The sequence below is a fragment of the Sebastes fasciatus genome, chromosome 5 (assembly GCF_043250625.1).
Source record: "Sebastes fasciatus isolate fSebFas1 chromosome 5, fSebFas1.pri, whole genome shotgun sequence".
In the NCBI taxonomy this organism is placed as follows: Eukaryota; Metazoa; Chordata; class Actinopteri; order Perciformes; family Sebastidae; genus Sebastes; species Sebastes fasciatus.
The window spans coordinates 34563503-34584405 of record NC_133799.1 but is presented as its reverse complement, the minus strand read 5'-3'; the positions used below and the strand labels follow the sequence as shown (position 1 = coordinate 34584405).

The 20903-nt window shown below is 41.3% G+C and overlaps 1 protein-coding gene across 2 annotated transcripts in view; it reads right to left on the bottom strand.

Annotated features, from left to right (window-relative positions):
* The window catches only part of naaladl2 (N-acetylated alpha-linked acidic dipeptidase like 2), a 534957-nt gene that overhangs the window by 135117 nt on the left and 378937 nt on the right, over window positions 1-20903 (bottom strand). For both annotated transcript variants that reach the window (XM_074636907.1, XM_074636908.1), the window contains one exon: window positions 1403-1549. In XM_074636907.1, the coding sequence (XP_074493008.1) occupies window positions 1403-1549 (147 nt within the window). The remainder of the gene's footprint in view (window positions 1-1402; window positions 1550-20903) is intronic.

Sequence of the window (20903 nt, the reverse complement as noted above, 5' to 3'; positions counted from 1 at the left end):
ATTAGGTTTCTCTTTTTCCTCCTAAAGCCAGTGCTGTGGATCTCACCCTCCACTACCTATTATTTTCAGGTTGCGAGGATGCCTCGAGGGCGGATAAACATCATGAAGATCTCTTGCACTAATTAAGCTCAAAGTTGCCGTCCTAGCCAGAAGTTCCAAATTTGAGTGGGCCGACTTAGCCGAGGCTAAATCTCTGTGTTTCCACCCCGAGGCAGTACAACAAACATCAATACTGCATTTTTAATGGAAGTAAATGGGGCATGCATAATTTGTAAGCTCTGTGATGTGTATGTGTTGCTTGCATAGAGACATAATCCATATGATCTTGGAATACTTTTATTCTATCTAAATAATACTATTCTGTTTATAGGCTGCAGATATCACATCCAGTGTGTCAGAACTGGACAAATCACTGCGGGGGCAGGCTGTAGGTGTCTTGTTCTTTAAAGATGACACTTTAACTGTCAGGTGTGTGTGTGTGTATATCTTCACCAAGAAGGAGTTTTACTTCCAGTGGTGGTTCGGGAGCAAATATTTTTGTAAATTTTTCACCCCACATTTATCCCCAGAGGGGGAATTGTAATTATTCATAGCAGTGATAAGATGCATGTTAACACTGAACACACTTGTGTTTATTAGGAACTTCAAATTTGGTATGATGGTTGACAGTGTGGTCTAGTTGTGCCTTTTGGGGGTTAGAACTCCAGGGTGGCAAAAAATGTTGAAATTTTTCCAATGGGGCAAAACCGTCGGCCCTATTTTACTAGGGGTCAAGCAGTGAGCGGGGGTATGTGAGCCATGCTCACTTTTGCCTTGTATAGCACTTCTCTAGTCTTACGCCTGGGACACAAATCGACGAGACTCGCCGACTCTCGAAATTCCCGAGAATCTTGTAAAATAAACGTCGTCGAGACAGATTCAGCAACTGCACGGCTTATTTCTCGCCTCTTTTCTCTTGCCTTTTCAGAAACACATTTCGGTGAACTATTTTCGTGAAATAAGAGAAAAAGTTTCCAAACGAGCCGCCGTGTTGTTTCCGGTTTGAAAGCTGGGAGCAGCAGCCCACGGAGGGAAAGCGTTTGTCCAGTCAGGTGCCGAGTGTGTTGTGTCTAGTGGCAGCCCACCAAACGTCCAATGCTGGGAAGTGGCACGTCCCCTCGCGATAAAAAACGCCCCGGTGGACACGTACCATTAGTGATCACTCATAGTGAAACCCAGTAGTTTATCCAAATAAAGCCGACCACAGCTGAGAAACAGGGTGTGACTGTGTCTTGCAGTGATCACATATTAGCATAAAACTCAAGTGAGGTAACGAGAGGCTTCGTCAGAAATAGGGAAGACCATCAATAGGCAAAATGAGAGCAGTGGAAGTAAAAACAAAGTGGGGTTTTGGCTTGCGTACCTCTTCTGCTTTGGTCTGCTGGAAGGCAAACTCCATGGTGGGCACAGCCAGTTGGTTGGCAAAGAAATTCGCATCTCCAGGCAACTGCAGCGAGCTGACGTTGGGTCCGGGGCAGTTCCCGCCACGAATGCAACTCAGCAACTGTCTCTAACAGGAGAGAGCGGAAGATGAAGGGAAAGAAAAACACAGGGTTTAGTTTAGAGTGAAAAGGGACCGAGATTAATGAGTTGCTGCCATGTTAATAATAATTAGTTAAAGCAGCAGTGGAGCAAATATGATTAAAAAAAGTTATTTTTATATAACGGTCACTATATCCTGACAGTATGAGACAGGTAATTTGAAAAAAATCATGTTCCTCAGTGTCCTTTGGTGCTCCTAATGGCATCTGCAAGATTTCACAGACCGAAGAAAAACAAGCAGTAAGAGCTGATCTGGAGTCTGCCGTCTCTGAGCTGCTGTCAATCACTCAGCCACGTTTAGATCAGTTGAGGCTATACCTAGCACAGCTAATAGGAACCTTTTCTCTCTGAAATGACCTGTGATTGGCCAAAGTCTCCCGTCACGGGCTAGATTTTTTTAAAGCCTGAAAACAGAGCCATGAGGAGGGGCAGAAGTCTAGTTATCTCTCAGAACACTTGAATTACAATATGCTGAAAGGTTATTCTACCTACTGAAGCTTTAACCCTCTGAGTCCCACAATAGACCCGTACAGGGGGTCTTTAGGGGGAGATAGCAGGTCAACAGTAGATGTCACATAGAAGTGGTGTACATCATTTGCAAGCTGGGAGCCAGAAGATTAATTTGAGATGCAGCTCAGCACTGGTTGTGTCAAGTTCCCAGCCAAATGTCCCCTCCCTCACTGTCTCAGACTGACAATTTGGACCGCAGCATTGGCCAAGTTACAATCTGATTCAAGTTACTATTCCCCCCCTCACCGATCTCCACCCAGGAGATGAGAGGGATTAAAGCACAGCAACATGATGTCGGAGACACATTCACTCCTTCCGTTCTTATCTTTCACAATAAAAGCCCAAGACGTACACACTGCATACATGTTTGCCAGAGTATATCACATTTTCATGTTTATTCGTCACGCCCGCGCCGTATAAAGACCTTAATATATGCACAGTCTACATCCTGTGAGTCAGATTACTTAAATATTAACAAAGGGCCTTTAATTAATGACCCATAAATTATAGAATTTCATAAGTGACTCTCACAAAAGACACACTCGTATGTGTGATTTGGCTTACGTATCTCTACGCTACGTTTGTGTTGTGCCAGTGAGTGAGAACAGGCTGGTTAAAAGCATCATTTCAGCCATTAAAAAATGCTCCAAGTTGTTTTGGATGCTGAAGCCAATCAGAACTGTCAGGGACAAAGCCTAAATTGTGCTAAATACAGTATAGAGCTGTGAGCGGGAGGGGTGAGGTGAGGCCGCGGTTAACATTTGCCACGCAGCTAATTGCACAATTCAAGCTTTTGTCACAGTTCTCCGCGGCTAACATGTAGCTCGTCACCCGGGTTCACCCCTCTCTGGTGTTCTTCCTAATTGAAAGAACAACAAGGCTTGCTTTCCAGAAATTTGTTGAGACCAGAATGGTTAGTGGAAGGAAACAGAACGAAACCGTCAATCAATTACAGGCTTATCTCGACTGTCCACATCTGCTGAGCCTGCCCGAAGTCAACATGTTCGTCTGTCACATTGGATTTAATTAGAGTTTCCTTTTATCAAGGTCCGTCAAGGGGAGAGAGAGCTCTGGTGTCCAATCATTCCCGCCACTGTCACTGACACACTGTTGTCAACCTTTTTTCTATTTTAGTTTTTCTAAAGGCTGTTGCTCTCTGAACATTGACCGCCGCTGTGACACGTTTCCTCTCTAACCAAATGAAGGTCAGTCGATAAAACCTTTAACATTGCCTCAACCTGCTAGAGTGTACATCGGTGTCAAGATATTTCTCTTTTTTAATCTCACACTTTTCCATTTAATCCAACAACAACAAGAACAAAAAAAATGAAAAAAACATCTACATGCATATCAATATTCATGAAGGGCATTTCATTACCCACTTATGGCTAATTGTGGGAGTTAACAGGGTGGGAATAAATGCTTGTTCATGTGTGCACAATTTATACATTGATTGAGATTCATTAATAGGGAATTTACACACAGAGGACAGATTTATCACAATATTGTTCGGAGCTATCCAGCTTTCTTTTTACTTACAGCGGCCGATTAGTCTGGAAATTCAAGCAAGGAGCTGTATGTGAAGCCCATTGTGTTTAAATCCACACACAGGGAATTATTGCTGGCTCAACAGAGGAAGAAAAAAACTAAACAACAAAAATGATAGGCTAGCTATGGATTCCAAATCCACAAAAAGAAAAGTCTTTCAGTAATTTAGTAGTTCGTGGACAGATTCGACAACAAAAAAGTAATATTGACGGACGTTTTCAGAACAAGCACACTGCATCTCCATTTGAATAGCCAGCAGCAGCAGCTTCCAGCCAAATCTCCTGAGAGGTTTCTTCAATGTCCTGCCTCTCTTTTGGACTTAGGTCCTCACTGCATTAGACTTAATAGGCTGTGTTACCTTCATTATGAGGCTCAAATATGTTTTGCGGCTCCAGATGGAGTTCTTTAATTTTTTTGGGGCCAAAAAATGTCTCTTTTGATAGTAAAGGTTGCTGACCCCTGCTCTAGACTATTGAGTCAAATAAATTAATTTGGCAACACTGGCAAAGTTTGAAGTGTGCCCTACTGGGCCACCTTGTGTGACTGATGAACTGTTATACATTACCATTTCAACAATGTGTGTCTGTATATCAGCCAATAAGAGACATTCACTTTTCTGGGCTGCACCACCTTGATGGTCTACCAAAAACTTCAAGCTACGGCTGGTAATCTTAAAAAAAACAGCAAGAGTACGCTAGATTTTAAAATGATCCAACCAAAGACCCAGCCCAGTGTTGCCAACTCATTTCCAATGAAAGTAACTAGCAGCACTGGCTCCAATAGTCCCTAAATCTAGCAAGAAAATCAAGCTAGCAGCTTGTGGAACAACCCTAAAACATAATTCTTCCGGCCACGGCTTCCGCCGGCATGAAATTATTTGCTCTGAAAGCAAATTTCTAAGTAAGGGGTTTATTTCACAACAGTGACCAGCTCGCTGTACATTATCCCACTTATTACACGGCTGCTTACACAAGAAATCAGTAATTTTACACAAAAATGGTCCTCCAGAATCCAACATCAGGACTGCGTATATAGCACCAGTCTGTTATATGTGGCGTGCAATAAAGATATAACAGACGTAAAATGCTGTAATTGACCAATCAGAATCGAGTCAAAAAAGGCCATGTAATAACAATATGTAATGTTGACCATGTGGCCATAATAATAATCTAATTATGTCATAAATCACCAGATTTGAGAGTCAAATCTGACTCAAGCTGAAGTCATAATGACTCCAGTTCACACTACGCTGTTCAGCACAAAGAGGAAGACAAACAGCGTGTCCTCACCGCCAGCATGAGGAGCGCGTGTCGGCTGTGGAACCTGTTGTTTTTTATTTCGGCATCCATGTTAACAGGTTAAAGCAGCCACACAGCCCGCATGAACAGCGCGGCTCGGCTATGTGTCTTCTAGAAATTCGAGGTCTCGCCTATTTTTACCGCGGGCCGTGCAGTTCACAGCAGCAACAGACAGTGAAAATGATCGTCTAACAGTATATTGACATCATACCAGCAGCATTACTACGATTTCAATGTCTATATCTGTAGAATATGTCACAGACATGAAAAAAGTAAAGATTTATTTTTAAATCAACACTAAAAATAAAATAAAAGCATTTTTTCTGCGGACAGAATTCCTTCATTTGTTAACACGAGGCTTTCATTCTGAAATACTGTATGTGCAGGACAGTGTTGTAGAACATGCGGTAACTTGCAGAGCTCCATGAATAAATAAAGTACAGGGTTTTAATTGTGGATTATTACTATTATTTACAAGTTATCACACGGTTTTCTGTCAAAAATAAATATAAATGACATTTATAATGAAATGAAATGGCCATTATGAAAGGCAAACTCTATGTAGAAAGAAAGGGCCGACAGCAGCAGAAACGCAGCTGGTATGAATAACCGACGTGTGAGTCTCGCAGCAGTTCAGCGAGGCAGCCGTTAGGCACCTCTCATGCGCCCAGTCTGTCCAGACTGTAACACATCATCGTGCCATTAGAGAAGCCTACATAAAAAACAGTAGACACAATGAAAGCAAAAACTGAAAAATTGTATGCAATACAATCAATCGATCATGGTTTGGGGTAAAGTAACTAGTGAAGTGACGTTACCTACCAATTACGGAAGTTAGGTTACAAGTCAGAATTGTGGATTCACACGGGACACAAGCAGTGTTGAGTACACTGTGCAGCTGTTCCACCCGCATCCACCCACTGTACAGACTCACTTACTGGCTGAACCCAAGCTACAACTGCATGTCCTCACCTCTGTATTCGCAGGTTGTGCGTGCTACTGGAACCAATATATTGGATGAACTTCATTTGAACTTCATTTGCATGAATGCCTGTGATTAGAAAAGGCATACCACCACTGAGCAATCCAATTTGCGAGCAAGTATGCCATGAGTGAACAAGTTAAAACAATTTACAGTAGTTTCTCTCAGGGTCAGTGCTTCAGAAAAAACAATACAGTAGAGGCCCTCTAGATGAGGCCAGTCAAAGACCAAATTAGTGATTAATATACAAGGCTCTCTCTGTACATGTGGACTTTATTAAATGGGCCACAGCAGCAATGTGGAGCATCCTGGACACCTCCCTTTGGAGGTATTTTGGGCAAGTCCAATGGGGATGAGACTGCAGAGCGAATGCAGAACACGGTGGAGGGATTGCATAGACACATTTCTGAGTGACATCATCATAAGATATGCTTATATGCAGAGAGTAGATCAGAAACCAGAATGACATACATTTGACGGGAGAGATCGACATGAGGAATTCTTTATGTGGCATAATCTGCGTGGATCTGAAAAGTAATGGGTGGAAAATGTTCAATATCCAAAGAAAAAAACATCTCTTTCATTTCTGAGAACAAAACGAGCTATTTGCATCTAGCGATCATCGCCTGCAGTAACTGGAGGTACATCCACCTGACACGCATATACACCCCCTGCATTCCTACAGAGCTCTAAACGTAGAATCAACTCGGGCAGGGTAGTAGTGATATTTCTACGTGCTGATGTTTATTTATATATATATATATAAATATATATATTTTCTAACACTAACCGTGTTTCTTGAACATATCTATAATTTCGCAGCATTTAGTTGCACTTTCCCCTAGGGCTTCTTTTTCCTTTTATTGTGCTCCCTTTCAGCTCCACCTTTTTCTCTTTCTTTGGTTCTCTCTTTCGCCACACTGCTCTGCCAATCAGCTGGCCAGGCCACCTGGAAGTCTTCTAGTGCTCCCGATGGCAAGTACTAGGGATGCACCGATACCCCTTTTTTCAGACCGAGTAAAAGTACAAGTATTTAAATTTGGGTACTTGCAAATACCGAGTACCGATACGAGTATTTCTCTGTGCTAAAAGACCCTCGTTAACAGCCAGCTGGAGGGTGTGAGCGACACACGGCAGGCTGGGGAGTCCCGCGTACGAGGCGGTGCGCCGCGATCGGTTCTAGGACGGCTTATAAAGGCTCGGGGCGAAGGTGCTTCCCGGGGCCGTGGACAAAGTGTCACCGGGGCGGACTGTCCTTAGTGCGCCCCAACCGCGCCGTGCCCCCAGGGCAGGGCTTAACGCTTCAAAGGTAAGGAGTCAGCACTTTTCTTTATCTTCTTTCTTGTTTACTGAAATTCTTATTAATTATTAATGTACAATGTTTACAGAAACATTGCGTGCAATAGTCCTCCTTCTCTCACACACTGTAATTGTTTTTATCAAACAAAATATTCTGCTTCAATCCTATTTGTTGGCTTTTAGCCTTCCAAAAAACAACATTTACACTGCAGTAAAAAAAACACAAAGGGAGGTCGAGCAGCAATCAACAGCACCATAAATTTGATGAATTATACTGCTCTTGGTTTCCGTAAAATAAAGTGGATGATTGAATTGTGGACAAAAGTTACTCAGCATATAATTGAGACCTGCTTTTATTCATCAAAATGTGTAACTGCACCCGGGTCCACATCCTGAGTAAAGAAACTTGATGTCTAAATTGGGGCTCGGCTTTTAATTGAAGTTTAACGGTAATTTCTATGCACTGAAAATGTCCATATGTAAGCTATCTTGACAATGTGGCTATGTTTCCCACCCCCTGCTGAGCGCATCTACGATCTAAATGGGAAAATCTTCTATATCCCATCTGGCCTACAAATGTCTCAAGATCCCAGAGGAAGGGATGGATGACGTGGCTTAGGAGAAGGACGTCTGGGCTACTTCGGTTAATCTGCTAACCCTGGGACCCAGACCAGATAAGTGGCAGAAAATGAATGAATGATTGAAAAAATATCTGAAATCAAACAATGAATAACAGTATTCAATTATTACTATTGCACACTGATAGCTCAATGCTTCCTTTAAAGGGCCTATATCGTAAAAAGTAAGATTTTCTTGTCTTTTATATTATAAAGCAGGTTGAAGTGCTATTTGAATACTGTGAAAGTATCGAAACGCTCAATCCATGGAGAAATACACACAGCCCGTATTCAGAAACTGTGCCTCTCTGTAATTTTGTGATGTCACAAATATACAATATTTAGACCATTTCACAGTTTTAAACGTAAACATTCTAAATGTGTCCCAGTTTATTTCCGGTTGCAGTGAATATGAATGATATCAGCTGACAGGAAGTAAACATGGACCCCAAGCTGTTGTCTAGCAACGCAATTCCATTGCAGGTCCGTTGAAATGCACTAAAACGGAGCGTTTCAGATGGAGGATAAATACAGGCATATTCAGGCTGACAGTATGAGGAAAATAAAGTTTTTTTTTAACATTACAGCATGTAAACATGTTCTAGTAAAAACACAAAATACAAGTATGAACCTGAAAATGAGCACGATGTGGGACCTTTAAATAGTTCATGTAGTATGTATTTTGCAGGGAAAATCATCAGGGATCCAAACTACATGAACAAATCCCTATTGACTTTGGGATTTGTTATCTTACGTTCACTATGCCAAGGGGGGGAAATGTTAGATTGCTGTCTTGGCTGAAATTCCAGCTTAACCTTGCACCATTGTTTTCATCAAATGAAGATTTTAGAAAATATATAGCTGGTATTGAAAGAATGTAGGCGACCTGAGCTTATGGCATTTAGTCTTTAAAGGCTGTACAGTCTTTGAATTACAGCAATAAAGAAAACGAGTAAAAGAGAAAAATACCTCTACTTAAAGCACAAAGTATAGGGTTGTAGATAGAAATAGATCATTCCATCTGCTGGAGAGAAAAAATTAAAGTCAGGCTATGTACCTCTTCTCTCCTTCTCCTCACTTACAACCAGACACGGTGCATTAAAAGAGAGTGTCGGAGGGCGGAAAGAGAAACACAGACAGTTAAAATGAAAGTGGAGTCCTTTAGAGAGAGAATAATAAAAGACTGAGGTGTAAAAAAAAAAGGGGGGGGGTGCTATGGGAGGACAGAGAGAATAAGCAAGTGAGAGAGAGCAGAGAGAATGGATAATTTCAGCCTGTGGTGCCACACCAGGAATCAATATTTAATTTCTTTGTCTGCTATGATAAGGAGAGAGTGAAATCATTTTGAGATCTCGGCTTACCACTCAATCTACAAAATCATACGTGCTACACAGTGTAGGGGTTCTACTTTGGTAGGTTTTGGTTATTAGCAAATTAATTAATAAATAATATAATTATTAATATTAATAAAGATTATCAATAAACATTAATAATAAACGGGGCACCACCCTGGAATCAGGGACCAATGACCAAAACGTTAATATAGTCTCATTATATAGGCTAAACTATCAATTTGGAATGTTGATTAATAATTAAATTAATAACTATAACCAAAATAGATAGTAAAGGTTGAAGGATATCGGAGTTCTTGACATAGCAGAGGTTGGCAGTATTCACTCTTGTGCAACATTAAAGAGACCAGCATGTATATTCCACAAACATTTATTTACAAGTTAATAAAGGTTCAAAACACAATATTAATCTAACTAAATAACTAAACTAAACAAACCAAACAAAGTGTGTGTGTGTGTGTGTGTGTGTGTGTGTGCGTGAAAGAGAGAGAGGGGGGGGGAAACAAGATGGGTTCTTGTCTCAAAATGTCTGTATGGCCTACAAACAAAATGGCGGGCACTGTAAAACTACAAAGATGGCTGAATCAAAGATGGCGGAATCAAAGATGGCAGAATCAATGATGGCCATCAGCATGTCACCACATGACCTCTTTGTTCTTCTGAGAAGAAGGACAGAGAGGGGGGTGATGTGGGGTTAAGATTATCTGAAGCTGTATGTTTATGTTTAACTAATTCAGTTTCTGTATGTGATCTTTATGTGTGTTAGATATGCAGTGGGTTAGAAAAGATGGTTAGTTTGCATGCAAGACCTTGTCTATGTGAAGCATAAACTAAACACATCAGATGTGGCGAAGCCAGTTACCCAAAAATCAAATACAGATAAATCAACACAGTCAAACTCAATGAATAACATTAAACCAAATCAATACAAGTACTTTCTAGAAATCAAAGTTGGACAGTCTTGCTCAGCCCTGTGCGATTGCTAATGCTAAGGCCCAGTACGTTACCAATCCATGGAAGAAAAGGGTTTGTGATTCCATGTGTTGAAGTTGTGGTTCCAAGTCAAAGAGGTCGTCTTTGCTGTTAGTTTGGTGCTAACTTCTTTGCTTGATAGCTTGAAGTTAGCTGGTGGAAAGGGCAGAGCACTCGCGTCGTCTGCCGTTTGGTTCCTTGGTTGCAATGGCTGTTTCCTAACAGGCCATTGATCAGAACCAGAACTGTTTTGCAAGTTCTGGACTTGAGAGCCGTTCACCTCAACCAGGTCAGCCTGGGTTGAGTAGATGAAGAGCAGAGAGAGCGCAGCAGCTCACCTCTCACACGTCAGGAGAGATGAGCAGATGAGAAGAAAGAGTCGAAAGAGAAGGAACAAAGAACATTCCTCTGGTTTTGTTCTGTGTGAATTTCACACCTAGGTGTGAAATGTTACTGTAGCCAATGAGGACTGAGATGAGTCCTGTGGTCAAGGATCAGGTTACTGAGGTCATGAGGTCACTTGAAACCAGCCAGATGCTGGGTCCCTACAACAGAATGGCTTGCCGGCTTTGGACGTTAAAGCTTGAAACTAGATGGGGTGGGTATTTTGAGGGTGATGTTAGAGTTAATATTTGTTTTTGGATTTCAGAATAAAAACACAATATAAAGACAAAGCCACGCATGCCCACGGGCCGAGACAACAACACACGGATGAGCTCGCTCGTAAAAAAAACTATTTTTGAAAGAATCCGTGTTTTGTTTTCCTTGAGGTTTTAAACCGTTTTCTTTCAACCGTGTCCGCACCTTTCGTTAACATCCTATTTGCACGCCGTGGAATAAAATAATTCCTCTCATTTCCCACAAAAAAAAAAAATCTGTGGCCCTTAACATGTTGTACTCTCAGCATACATCATGATGCATCAGATAAGCGGAGGGTGGCGGAGAGTGGCGGTGTGCTGTATTTAGAATGCAACCCACAGCGACAACAAAGTGCCAAATGACAAAAACAACTTTGCATTATGCGTGTGATGATAATAATAATTCCGTTACGGACTCGTGGTCTTTGGAAAAGCCATTTGCAGCTGTTGAACTGAAAAGCATGTCCCAGCCATCTAGAAATGAGTGACTGGGATATTAAAGAGACAAAGAGATAGAGGGAGGGAGGGAGGGAGTGGGAAACACAAAGACACAGTTAGAGTGGATCCAAATAGTCTAAAGCTATAATCACTTTTACTTGACCTTAAAGGAAAGCCAGTCAAGGAAAGATGGCAACCATATAGTGGAGCGCATAGTGGAAAAATCATGCAAATAGTGATACAAGCACCAAATTTGGCATGGTGATAACAGAGGGGTCGCTCAGCAAATATGAACGATTGGCCACTTGAAAATCCAAGATGGCGGCCAATTTTAAGATGGCCGCCAAATTGACCTGCCGATAATGGTTTCTCTCATAGAAATTCATTTACTTGGTAAAGTAGGGGATCAGTAGTCCAAAGTTTCCTTCCCTGAAAGACCGGATAAGCAGTAATATGAGAAACTCCATATCCAACACCAGGTGCTTGAACTGGACCTGTGGACTCTCAAGCCTTAAAAACCAAAAAGCAAAGACTCAACGGACAGCCAGAAAGTAAGACAAAACTTATTGTAGGATGTTAAAGCTGTAAAAATTAGATCAAGCATACCAGAAAACATATAACTCTACATCACACATTCAAATTGACCAAGTGCATGCATTTCCTAAAGAAATACATTCTCTGCGAGTAAATCTGACAGCCATCTTGAATAATGAAATTAAATTAAGAGGCTTTTTGATGTCTTGTTCCCCAATGCATGTAAATAGGCGTGGACAAAATATTAGAAACACCTTTCAATGACGCAATCTGATAAAACACAACCACGATGTAAAGCCACAAAAATGGCCGTGGAAATGAAGCAATCAACCAAGTTCAGCTGATTTACTGAATGCATTTCCACTTTTATCAACAATTATACAACAAACATGACAAATGTCAGCTTTTAAAAGAAAAAAGAGAAGCTGTGTTTTAGATTTCGTGGCATGAACGCCGCCATGTTGCAGAACTGTAGCCTGTTACGTCACAAGGTTGGTTGTCTTGTCTGAGCTCAACAGATACGACGGTAGAGACAGCGAAAGACGGAGACAGAGGAGCCACAGGACAGAAGAATACAAAAGAGAGGACACTATTGTGTTGTTCTTGGATGTAAATTTGAATTTTACAGTGTTATAGCCAAGGACAAAACCGGGTGAGTCAAGCCACTCGGCTGTTCCACGTGCCGTCTGGGCTCTGGCCCATATAACGGCCAGATTTAACTATTGGTATGAGTCCATTATGGGTCCGATGTGGGCTGAGAATAGACAAATATAGACCAGTGCAGGCTTCAGGACTCAAGTCACAAAGTTGATATCAATAAACATAAATACTCAGATAATGTGTGTGTAACAAGCTCTGGGAGAGAGGATGGCAAATGATAAACTCATAATCTATAAACTCTGAGAATAAAATCAAGGAGGGTTAAAAGAGGAGATGTCACAGCTTCATATCGGGTCACATCACTGGCAACACGTGCAGTGAAATCTGGTCCGCACTTTCCAAAAGGCTCACTAGCTGGCACAGGACTGCTGTAACCCTCCAACATCGCAGCTCCAGTTACACTGCGCACGTATCATACCCCATAGCTCAAGGCCATGTCCCAACCTTCATTCAATAGCCTTGAATAAAATGAGGAAGTACTGCTCTCTGGGCAGAACCTTGAGCAAGATACTGAACCCCAAATAGCTCCTGAAGGCTGAGCCATCGGTGTGTGAATGAGTATTTAGATCAGATCCTGATGGGCAAAGTTGGCACCTTGCATGGCAGCCTCTGATATCAGTGTACGAATGGGTGAATGCTGACATGTAGTGTAAAGCGCGTTGAGCGGTCGGAAGACTATAAAAGAGCTATATACAGTAAATGCAAGTCCATTTACCATATGTCTTGAGGCGAGGACTCTTATAAAACATGTGAAGTTTGGGGCAGATTGGACAATGTATAGTCAATTTACAACAACTTCCTGTTTCCTGTAGGTGGCGCTATGACTATCACTCATAATGGCACAAATATGTCTTCAGGCTTGGACTTTTATCCAGCTTATGAAATTTGGGGCAGATAGGACAATGTAAAGTGAAGTAACAATAGCCTCCTGTGTCATGTAGAAACATTGAAATTTGACGCGCCGCCACAACGCCGTTTCGCGAAAACACAAAAAACTTTGCAATTCTTCAACGTGAAGGTGTTGAGATTCTGCTTCCCGACTTTGAGATGGATCTCTTGAATCCTCTAGGAGGAGTATCGTAAAGTTCCATACCTGTAAAGTGATAAAATGGCGTCTTCTCACATGACCTATGACATTACCGTTCGAGCGATCAAAAATTCCTTCACTATTTAGCGTCAAATTAGTTTAAAGGTTATACCACCCAAATTTGACGCATTCCGATAAACTCTCTAGGAGGAGTATGTAAAAGTATGCATAAAATACATGAAAAACGCACAAAAATCGAAAAAATATTTAGTACGCTCTTGCAGATGTGAGCAATGACCTACTTGAATTTCGTAAAGATCGTAAAGAAGTAAATTTTTTCGTGCTCGGGCCTTAATCATGATGACATCAGTGAAACAACCAATAATAACTCATATTGTACTGGATAATGTATCCCTCAAGGTAAGTGGGTAATGCATACTATACTGTAAAATATACAGCATAGTATGCATTACCCACATGCTGTACAATGTCTTTTCCCAATAACAGGAAAGGGATCCTCTGTGCTTTTCTATCTAGCACTTGATAAAATGATTGCTGAGTGGGTTAAAAATCAACCTTGCAGAAGATTGCCCACAGAGAAACAGTGCACTTAGGGAATAGGCATTGATTAATTCTAGCTAGGAGCAATTATGTATATACCAGGGCCATATAGGTTTTACACAAATTAGGCTATAAACTGTCTTCAATTCATATAGGGGTTGGGGGCCCGATAGCTCACCTGGTAAGGCGGGGGCCCAAGTACTAAGGCTGAGTCCTTAAAGCAGCGGTCTGGGTTACACTGGTTACACTGTGGCCACCCTGGGAACGTCAGGAGGGTGTGGCGGCTGCATGATTCACGTGTCGGGTGTTCACACCAGCTGTGTTTTTGCTGCGTTTCTGCTGCTGTCAGCCCTTTCTTTATACATAGAGTTTGCCCTTCGTAATGGCCATTTCATTTCATTATAAATGTAATTTATATTTATTTTAGACAGAGAACGGTTAAGAAACGTGTGGTAATTTGTAAATAATAGTAATAATCCCCAATTAAAACCCCGTACTATATTCATTCATGGAGCTCTTCAAGTCACTGCATGTTCTACAACACTGGCATACAAATGTTTCAGAATAAAAGCATCGTGTTAACAAATGAAGGAATTCTGTCCACAGAAAAAAACACTTCAGGGCTTTTATTTTGAAATGAAAGCAGGAAACGCTTATTTAAACCCCGTACTTTATTCATTCATGGAGCTCTGCAAGTCACTGCATTTTCCACAGCATTGTCCTGCACATATTTCAGAATAAAAACCTTGTGTTAACAAATGAAGGAATTCTGGCCACAGAAAAAAAGGCTTTATGGCTTTTATTTTGAAATGAAAGCAGCAAGTGTTGATTTAAAAATAAGTCTTTACTTTTTTTCATGTCTGTGACATTTTCTACAGATAGACATTGAAACTGTTGTAATGTTGCTGATATGATGTTAATATACAGTCAATAGATCACTTTCACTGTCTGCTGTTGCTGTGAACCGCGTGCGGCTCGCATCAAAAATAGGCGAGATATCGAATCTCTAGAAGAGACGCAGCTGACATGCAGCCACACTGCCTGCGTGTGTGGCTGCTCTAACCTGTTAACACAGACGCCGAAATAAAAAACAACAGTTAACGCAGCCGCCACGCGCTTCAGACGTTCCCAGTGTGGACAAGGCTTTAGAATTCAACCCGTGGTCCTTTGCTGCATGTCGTTCCGTCTCTCTTTCCCCCTTTCCTATCTTTTCTTCATCTGCACTATTGAATACAGGCAAAAGAGTCCCCAAAAAGAAATCTTCAAAAAAACAAAAAAACACTTAGGGGCCATCTATTGATTAAAATTGATTTCAAGAAGTACCTCTGCCTATTAAAACAGTAGGTCTTAAAAGTTTCAAACTACTGTTGGGAAAAATGCATCATACCACAGCAGCTGACGAATGTCACAGCCACAAGTAATGACAAGGCTCATTCTTCACCTGACACGCATATTCATATTTGTTCCTCTACTTGTATTGTGTCGCTGTGATATGAAACTGTGATGGAATGGCCACGCTGACAGTCGTATAAATACTTTCTGAGGCCGATGCAGCTCCTCCTCGTGATTATGCATATTCATGGAGCCTGCCGCAGTCACACAATGCCTTTCCTGACAATACAAGAACTGTGGTAATTCAAACATATTGCCGACAGTGTACTATTTCAAACATTATGCTAAGTGTGCTGTCGAAACCATCTTGGATGGCTGCGTGGCCATAAAGTCAGAGACTCATTCTGGTGATTTATTGTGAGCTTCATTTCCGCTGGTTTTATGTGGGAAAACATATAAATTAGACATATAAATTTTACGTCCTGCATATTCCTTAATGTAGATGATGTTCATGTTTACCATATTACGGTACGATTCTGAAGGTGGCCTATTGTCGTCCCTTCTTCATGTTTGAAAGCCTGTCATGGTGTCATAAGTCCGTTAATATATCAGCCGTTATTTTTCCAGTCAGCCCCCATACTCTAGTACAGAGTACAAGGAGGAGGATTTGTCACAGTGAAAACAGAGTATGTTCAAAATACAACATATTGGAAACATGCAAAGATCTAAATACTTTGTGTGGATGATTTAAATCATGCACATTATTCTGGGGGAATAGCCTCTATGTGTGATTTTAGAACAGTTTCACCTGCATTTATTTATTTAATATGCAGGGATTTTCTAAAAGAAAAAAATGTAAAGACTGATACAAAAATAATCCCTCTCAATCATCACTTATGACCATTAGAAGTGTGTAATGGTATCTCTATCTGGAGAGACCCTGCCCTCTGCTCTCTTTTCTTCTTATGTTGCTGTGTTCGGGACGTTTCTGGGCTTCGGCAACAACAATTTATTTCTGGCAACTGTTATATATACCTTTAAAGGTCCCATTTTGTAAAAAGTGAGATTTTCATGTCTTTTATATTATAAAGCAGGTTTATGTGCTTTGTAAATACAGTTAAACTATCAAAAAGCTCAATATACGGAGAAATATACACAGCCCGTTTTCATAAATTGTGCGTTTGAAACAAGCCGTTTCAACCGATATCTGTCCATTTGTGATGTCACAAATATACAATATTTAGACCATTACACAGTGTTAAATGTAAAACTTCTAAATGTGTCCCAGTTTATTTCCTGTTGCAGTGTATGTAAATAACATCAGCTGACAGGAAGTAAACATGGACCCGAGCCGTTGCCTAGCTACATGCGAGATTGGGAGCATTTCTGCTGCCTCCGCACGGCTTTCAACATGGCAATGGCTGAGGGTCATGTCTAGAAAGTAACCCACGAGTTGGGGAACTCTCGCGAGATGGCTTAAGGTTGGGTATTGACCTCAAATAGTTACGGGCAGGGTGGGTGATTTTGAGAAACTAGCCAGAGTACCCTAAATAAAAAAAAAATGATCCAGTTGATAAAACGAGCCCAGTGTTGACAACTCTTTTCAAATTAAAGTAGCAAGCAGCATTAGCTGCTAACTAGCTCCAAGAGTCCCTAAATCCAGAGAGAAAGTTGCCAAGTCGGCAACACTGACAGTCCGTCGCTTCAGGCCTCCCTCCAAAGCTACTGACCCCAAATTATCATTACGAACATTCTTTTGTGAAAGACTGAGTGGACAGGCAGAGTGCATGCCGGTAGGCATGTAGTTAGACAGACAGGCAGACAGATAGGTAGGCAAGGTTAGGATAGATCACGGCAGCAAGTTTTTGCAGATTTCAGATCAGATTTTGCAATTTGCTGGTTACCTTCTAAATATGACCTGCTAACAGCGCTAACAGTGAAAACAATGGCAACAGTGATGACAGAGCTAACAGTGTTAACCTGGGGGGGAACCAGAGGGTGGGTGCTACGCTTCTGCAACGGCATCGTTGGTCACGACGGATCAGCTGTAACCGCCGTATGAGAGCAGTGCAGAGTGGCGGCTGTGAGCTAGTCAGTGGGGCACGCTGACATGCACGAACATTCACTAAAAGGCAAGTGCAGCCGGCCCGGCTATGTAAACAAAGCACAGAGAAGCTTGGATTACAGCACACACAGAGAGAGAGTGACTTCATTCTCTGCTCAGGTATACATTACTCCTCTATATCTTTACATAGACAATAGTTGTTTGCCACTATATTAATGCTCTGAATATCATATAGAGAACCTTTAAGTAAAAGTGATGTTCATAATTAAAGAGCATTTCATATTCTATTATATTATTATAGTATAGTGGATAAAGAGATGTCTGGGACTTGACTGAAAGGGATTGTTTGACCAATGGAAACAGCTTGAAAGCTCTAACACCAGAAACAGGAGGGGGGGCCGGAGGACACTGCCCCCCCTCCAATTCAGGGACAATCACACTGTATGGATAAAGCATGAGCGGCAAAACAAACAACTAATCTGTAGCTGGTCTTTTCATTGATCCGTACGCAGCCTGATGGTCCCAGACCTGTTATAGATTTACTTCTGACAGCTCCAACTGTGACAGAATAGAAAGAAAATGGAGAGACAATTGCACTAAAATCTGTTTATTCCTAAAACAAAGACACGAGGCAGCAACAGGAAGAGCTGCAGCCTAAATTTACTCAATGAAGAGAACACATACATTGCAAAGGCTACATGATTCTGCACGGTAATAAAAGAACTTCGAGTCTGATTAGACATTTTATCCAGTTTTAAACCACCTTTTTACGCTACTCTTTTAGACCCTGTTTGTTTTCAACACGTTCTCATCCCAACTTGTCACACACTGCCCCGTGGCATCCCGCTATTTTTGGCATCAAAACCACCATAGCTACCCTTGGCATCACTTTAGGTTTAGGCAACAAAACCACTATATTTAGGTTTTCGGAAAGAACCACATGGTTGGGTTTAAAACTAATACGTTTGTACAGTGAAAATGAAAGGGTGCCTTGTGCAGCGATAACACACACCGACAGCTATGTTATTTTATTTCTGGATTTTAATCCTCTATCCTTGGTTGTCTACCTAAGAACAACAACCATGGTTATGTGTGTGGATTGCCATCCTACCTTTGCACAACTTAAGACGGATGTTACCTGACTGCAGGCCGAACTCAGCGAGAGGGATAAATTAATCCTGGAGCTATCATCCGTAGCTACAGTGCAGTGAAAATCACCTCTCACTACTGCACAATTGAGGTGACGCCAGCCTGTCATGTCCCCATGACCACACAGCGTTAGTCCAGGACAGTGACACCACTATTTCCCCTCGAGGGACAATAACTGAACTGAACTGAACGATTCCGTGGTCCGGAGGTGAAGAGATCCAATACAGGGCTCTCCACCTTTGTGGAGGATGTGTGGCTCTCTAGGAAGAGGGACCAGGCAGGGCTACCCATTATTACCCTTATTATTTGCCCTTGCTATAGAACTATTGGCAGCTGCTATCGGAACCAACCCACACATTAGCGGAATAAAATTTGGCAAGGAAGAGACCAAAGTATCCTTGTATGCTGACGATGTATTGCTATATATTACTAAACCAGATCAGTCACTACCAGAACTGTTTACGTTATATAGATTTGGCGTCGGCTCTAGTCTGCCCGTGTCGGAGGTTTTGGTGAATTGGCGGTGGTGCCCATTGGTCTGAGAAATCACTCTGATTGGCTGTTCAGCTTAAACGAATCAGTGCACAAGAAGATAGACGGAATTGAGGAAAGCAAGCCAACGAGTAAAGTCAAGAGGACACACACAGAAGGCTCTTCTCTTTTTTCACTCCAATAAACAGATATTTTCACAACGACATGGTCATCGGGAATGAAGCTAAGTGGTGAGTGAGAGTGGTGTAAAAACGGTCGGCAATAGTCGCTTTTGTTTCATATACATATCATAACAACTTCTTATATCTGCGGTCCTCAGTCTACTTTTTAGCTCTGGTGACTTTGCGATTATTTTGCATGGGTTATTTTTGATTAATTGGCTCCAAAATTAGATCGGTTCATGTTGCAAGTTATTTCGGCTTTGTGTTTTTGTAAAAATGTTTACGTTTTTTAAGTTTTAAGTTCTATTTAGTCCACTGTATGTCAGTAATTATCCAGTGACTGGAAGTTAACCAACAGGGTTAAATAAGAAAAGTCTTCTAAAAGGTGAGTTTATCTGCTACAGTTTAAAGTGTGATATTTGCAGAGATGTGTTAAGAAACTACTGAGATGTCATTTTTAATTGGATGTTGATTTCATATGTGTGTATCCATGTGGACATTATAAGGGAATTTATATTTCTTTAAGAAAGACATTGAATATGCAATGATGCAAAAGAAAAACAGATGCACTTGGAATGTGTAAAAATAAGAAATTAAATTATTACAAAGGACTTTGGTGAAACTAGCCACGTCTCGCTGACTCATCTCTTCTTTCCTGAATTTCACGACTATAACTGTTATATCAGTGCTGCCATGCGGTACCTGTAACAGGTACTTGTACCTTACTTGAGTATTTTAATTTTCTGCTACTTTAAACTTCTTCTCCACTATATCTCAGAGGGAAATATTGTACTTTTTACTGCACTACATTTATCTAACTTTAGTTACTTTACAGATTTATATTTTGTATTAACAATCTGAATCAACTAATAAATGATGATATATTATTGTAGATTTAGCTGCCCAGAAGTTAAGGATTTAAAATGTGTCACTCCATAACCGGCTGCAATATTAATCCGATGTATACAGTAATACGTCAATAATTATAATTCAATAATCAAATATATATTATTCGGACATGGGCCATTTTGCATATAATAAGTACTTTTACTTTTGATACTTGATACTACACCACCTTTTCATATCATAAACAAAAATGTTCTAGCTGCCTTTAACTAACAACATGTTGGAACTCCAGTCTCTGGATTCAAAATCCTAAACTCTTATTTTTTTTTATTTAACACTGCATGAACTGGAAAAATAGTATTGCCAGTGAACACAATCATAATCCTGGCAACATTTCTTTCACAACATATTTGGCGAACACATTTAGTAATATATACGTGTCATTTCCAGAAGAAAGGGTTGGATAAATGGTAGAGTATTTACACTAGGGATGGTGTGATACTGTGACTCATGTACTCGTACTTGCAAAATGGCTCCGATACCACTTTATGGCAGCGTGACGTTAACCTCTCGTCACCATCTTTCTGGTCCTATCGCACGCACTCACGCTCCACCTTCCCGACGGGGGGGCCGGGATCCCACCGCAGCCGGCGCGCACCGGCCCTCACTTTCATTGCACCACGGGGTTTTGCTTGCACCCTCTGACTCGCGCGTGCGTTAGACTCCTGTGTTTCAAGATGGGTCGGGTGGGTTGAAGTCATCGCCGCAGACCTCTGGCGCCTGGGTGGGCCGAGCCCCACCCTGGGGGCACGACGCGGTTAGGGCGCACTGAGGACAGTCA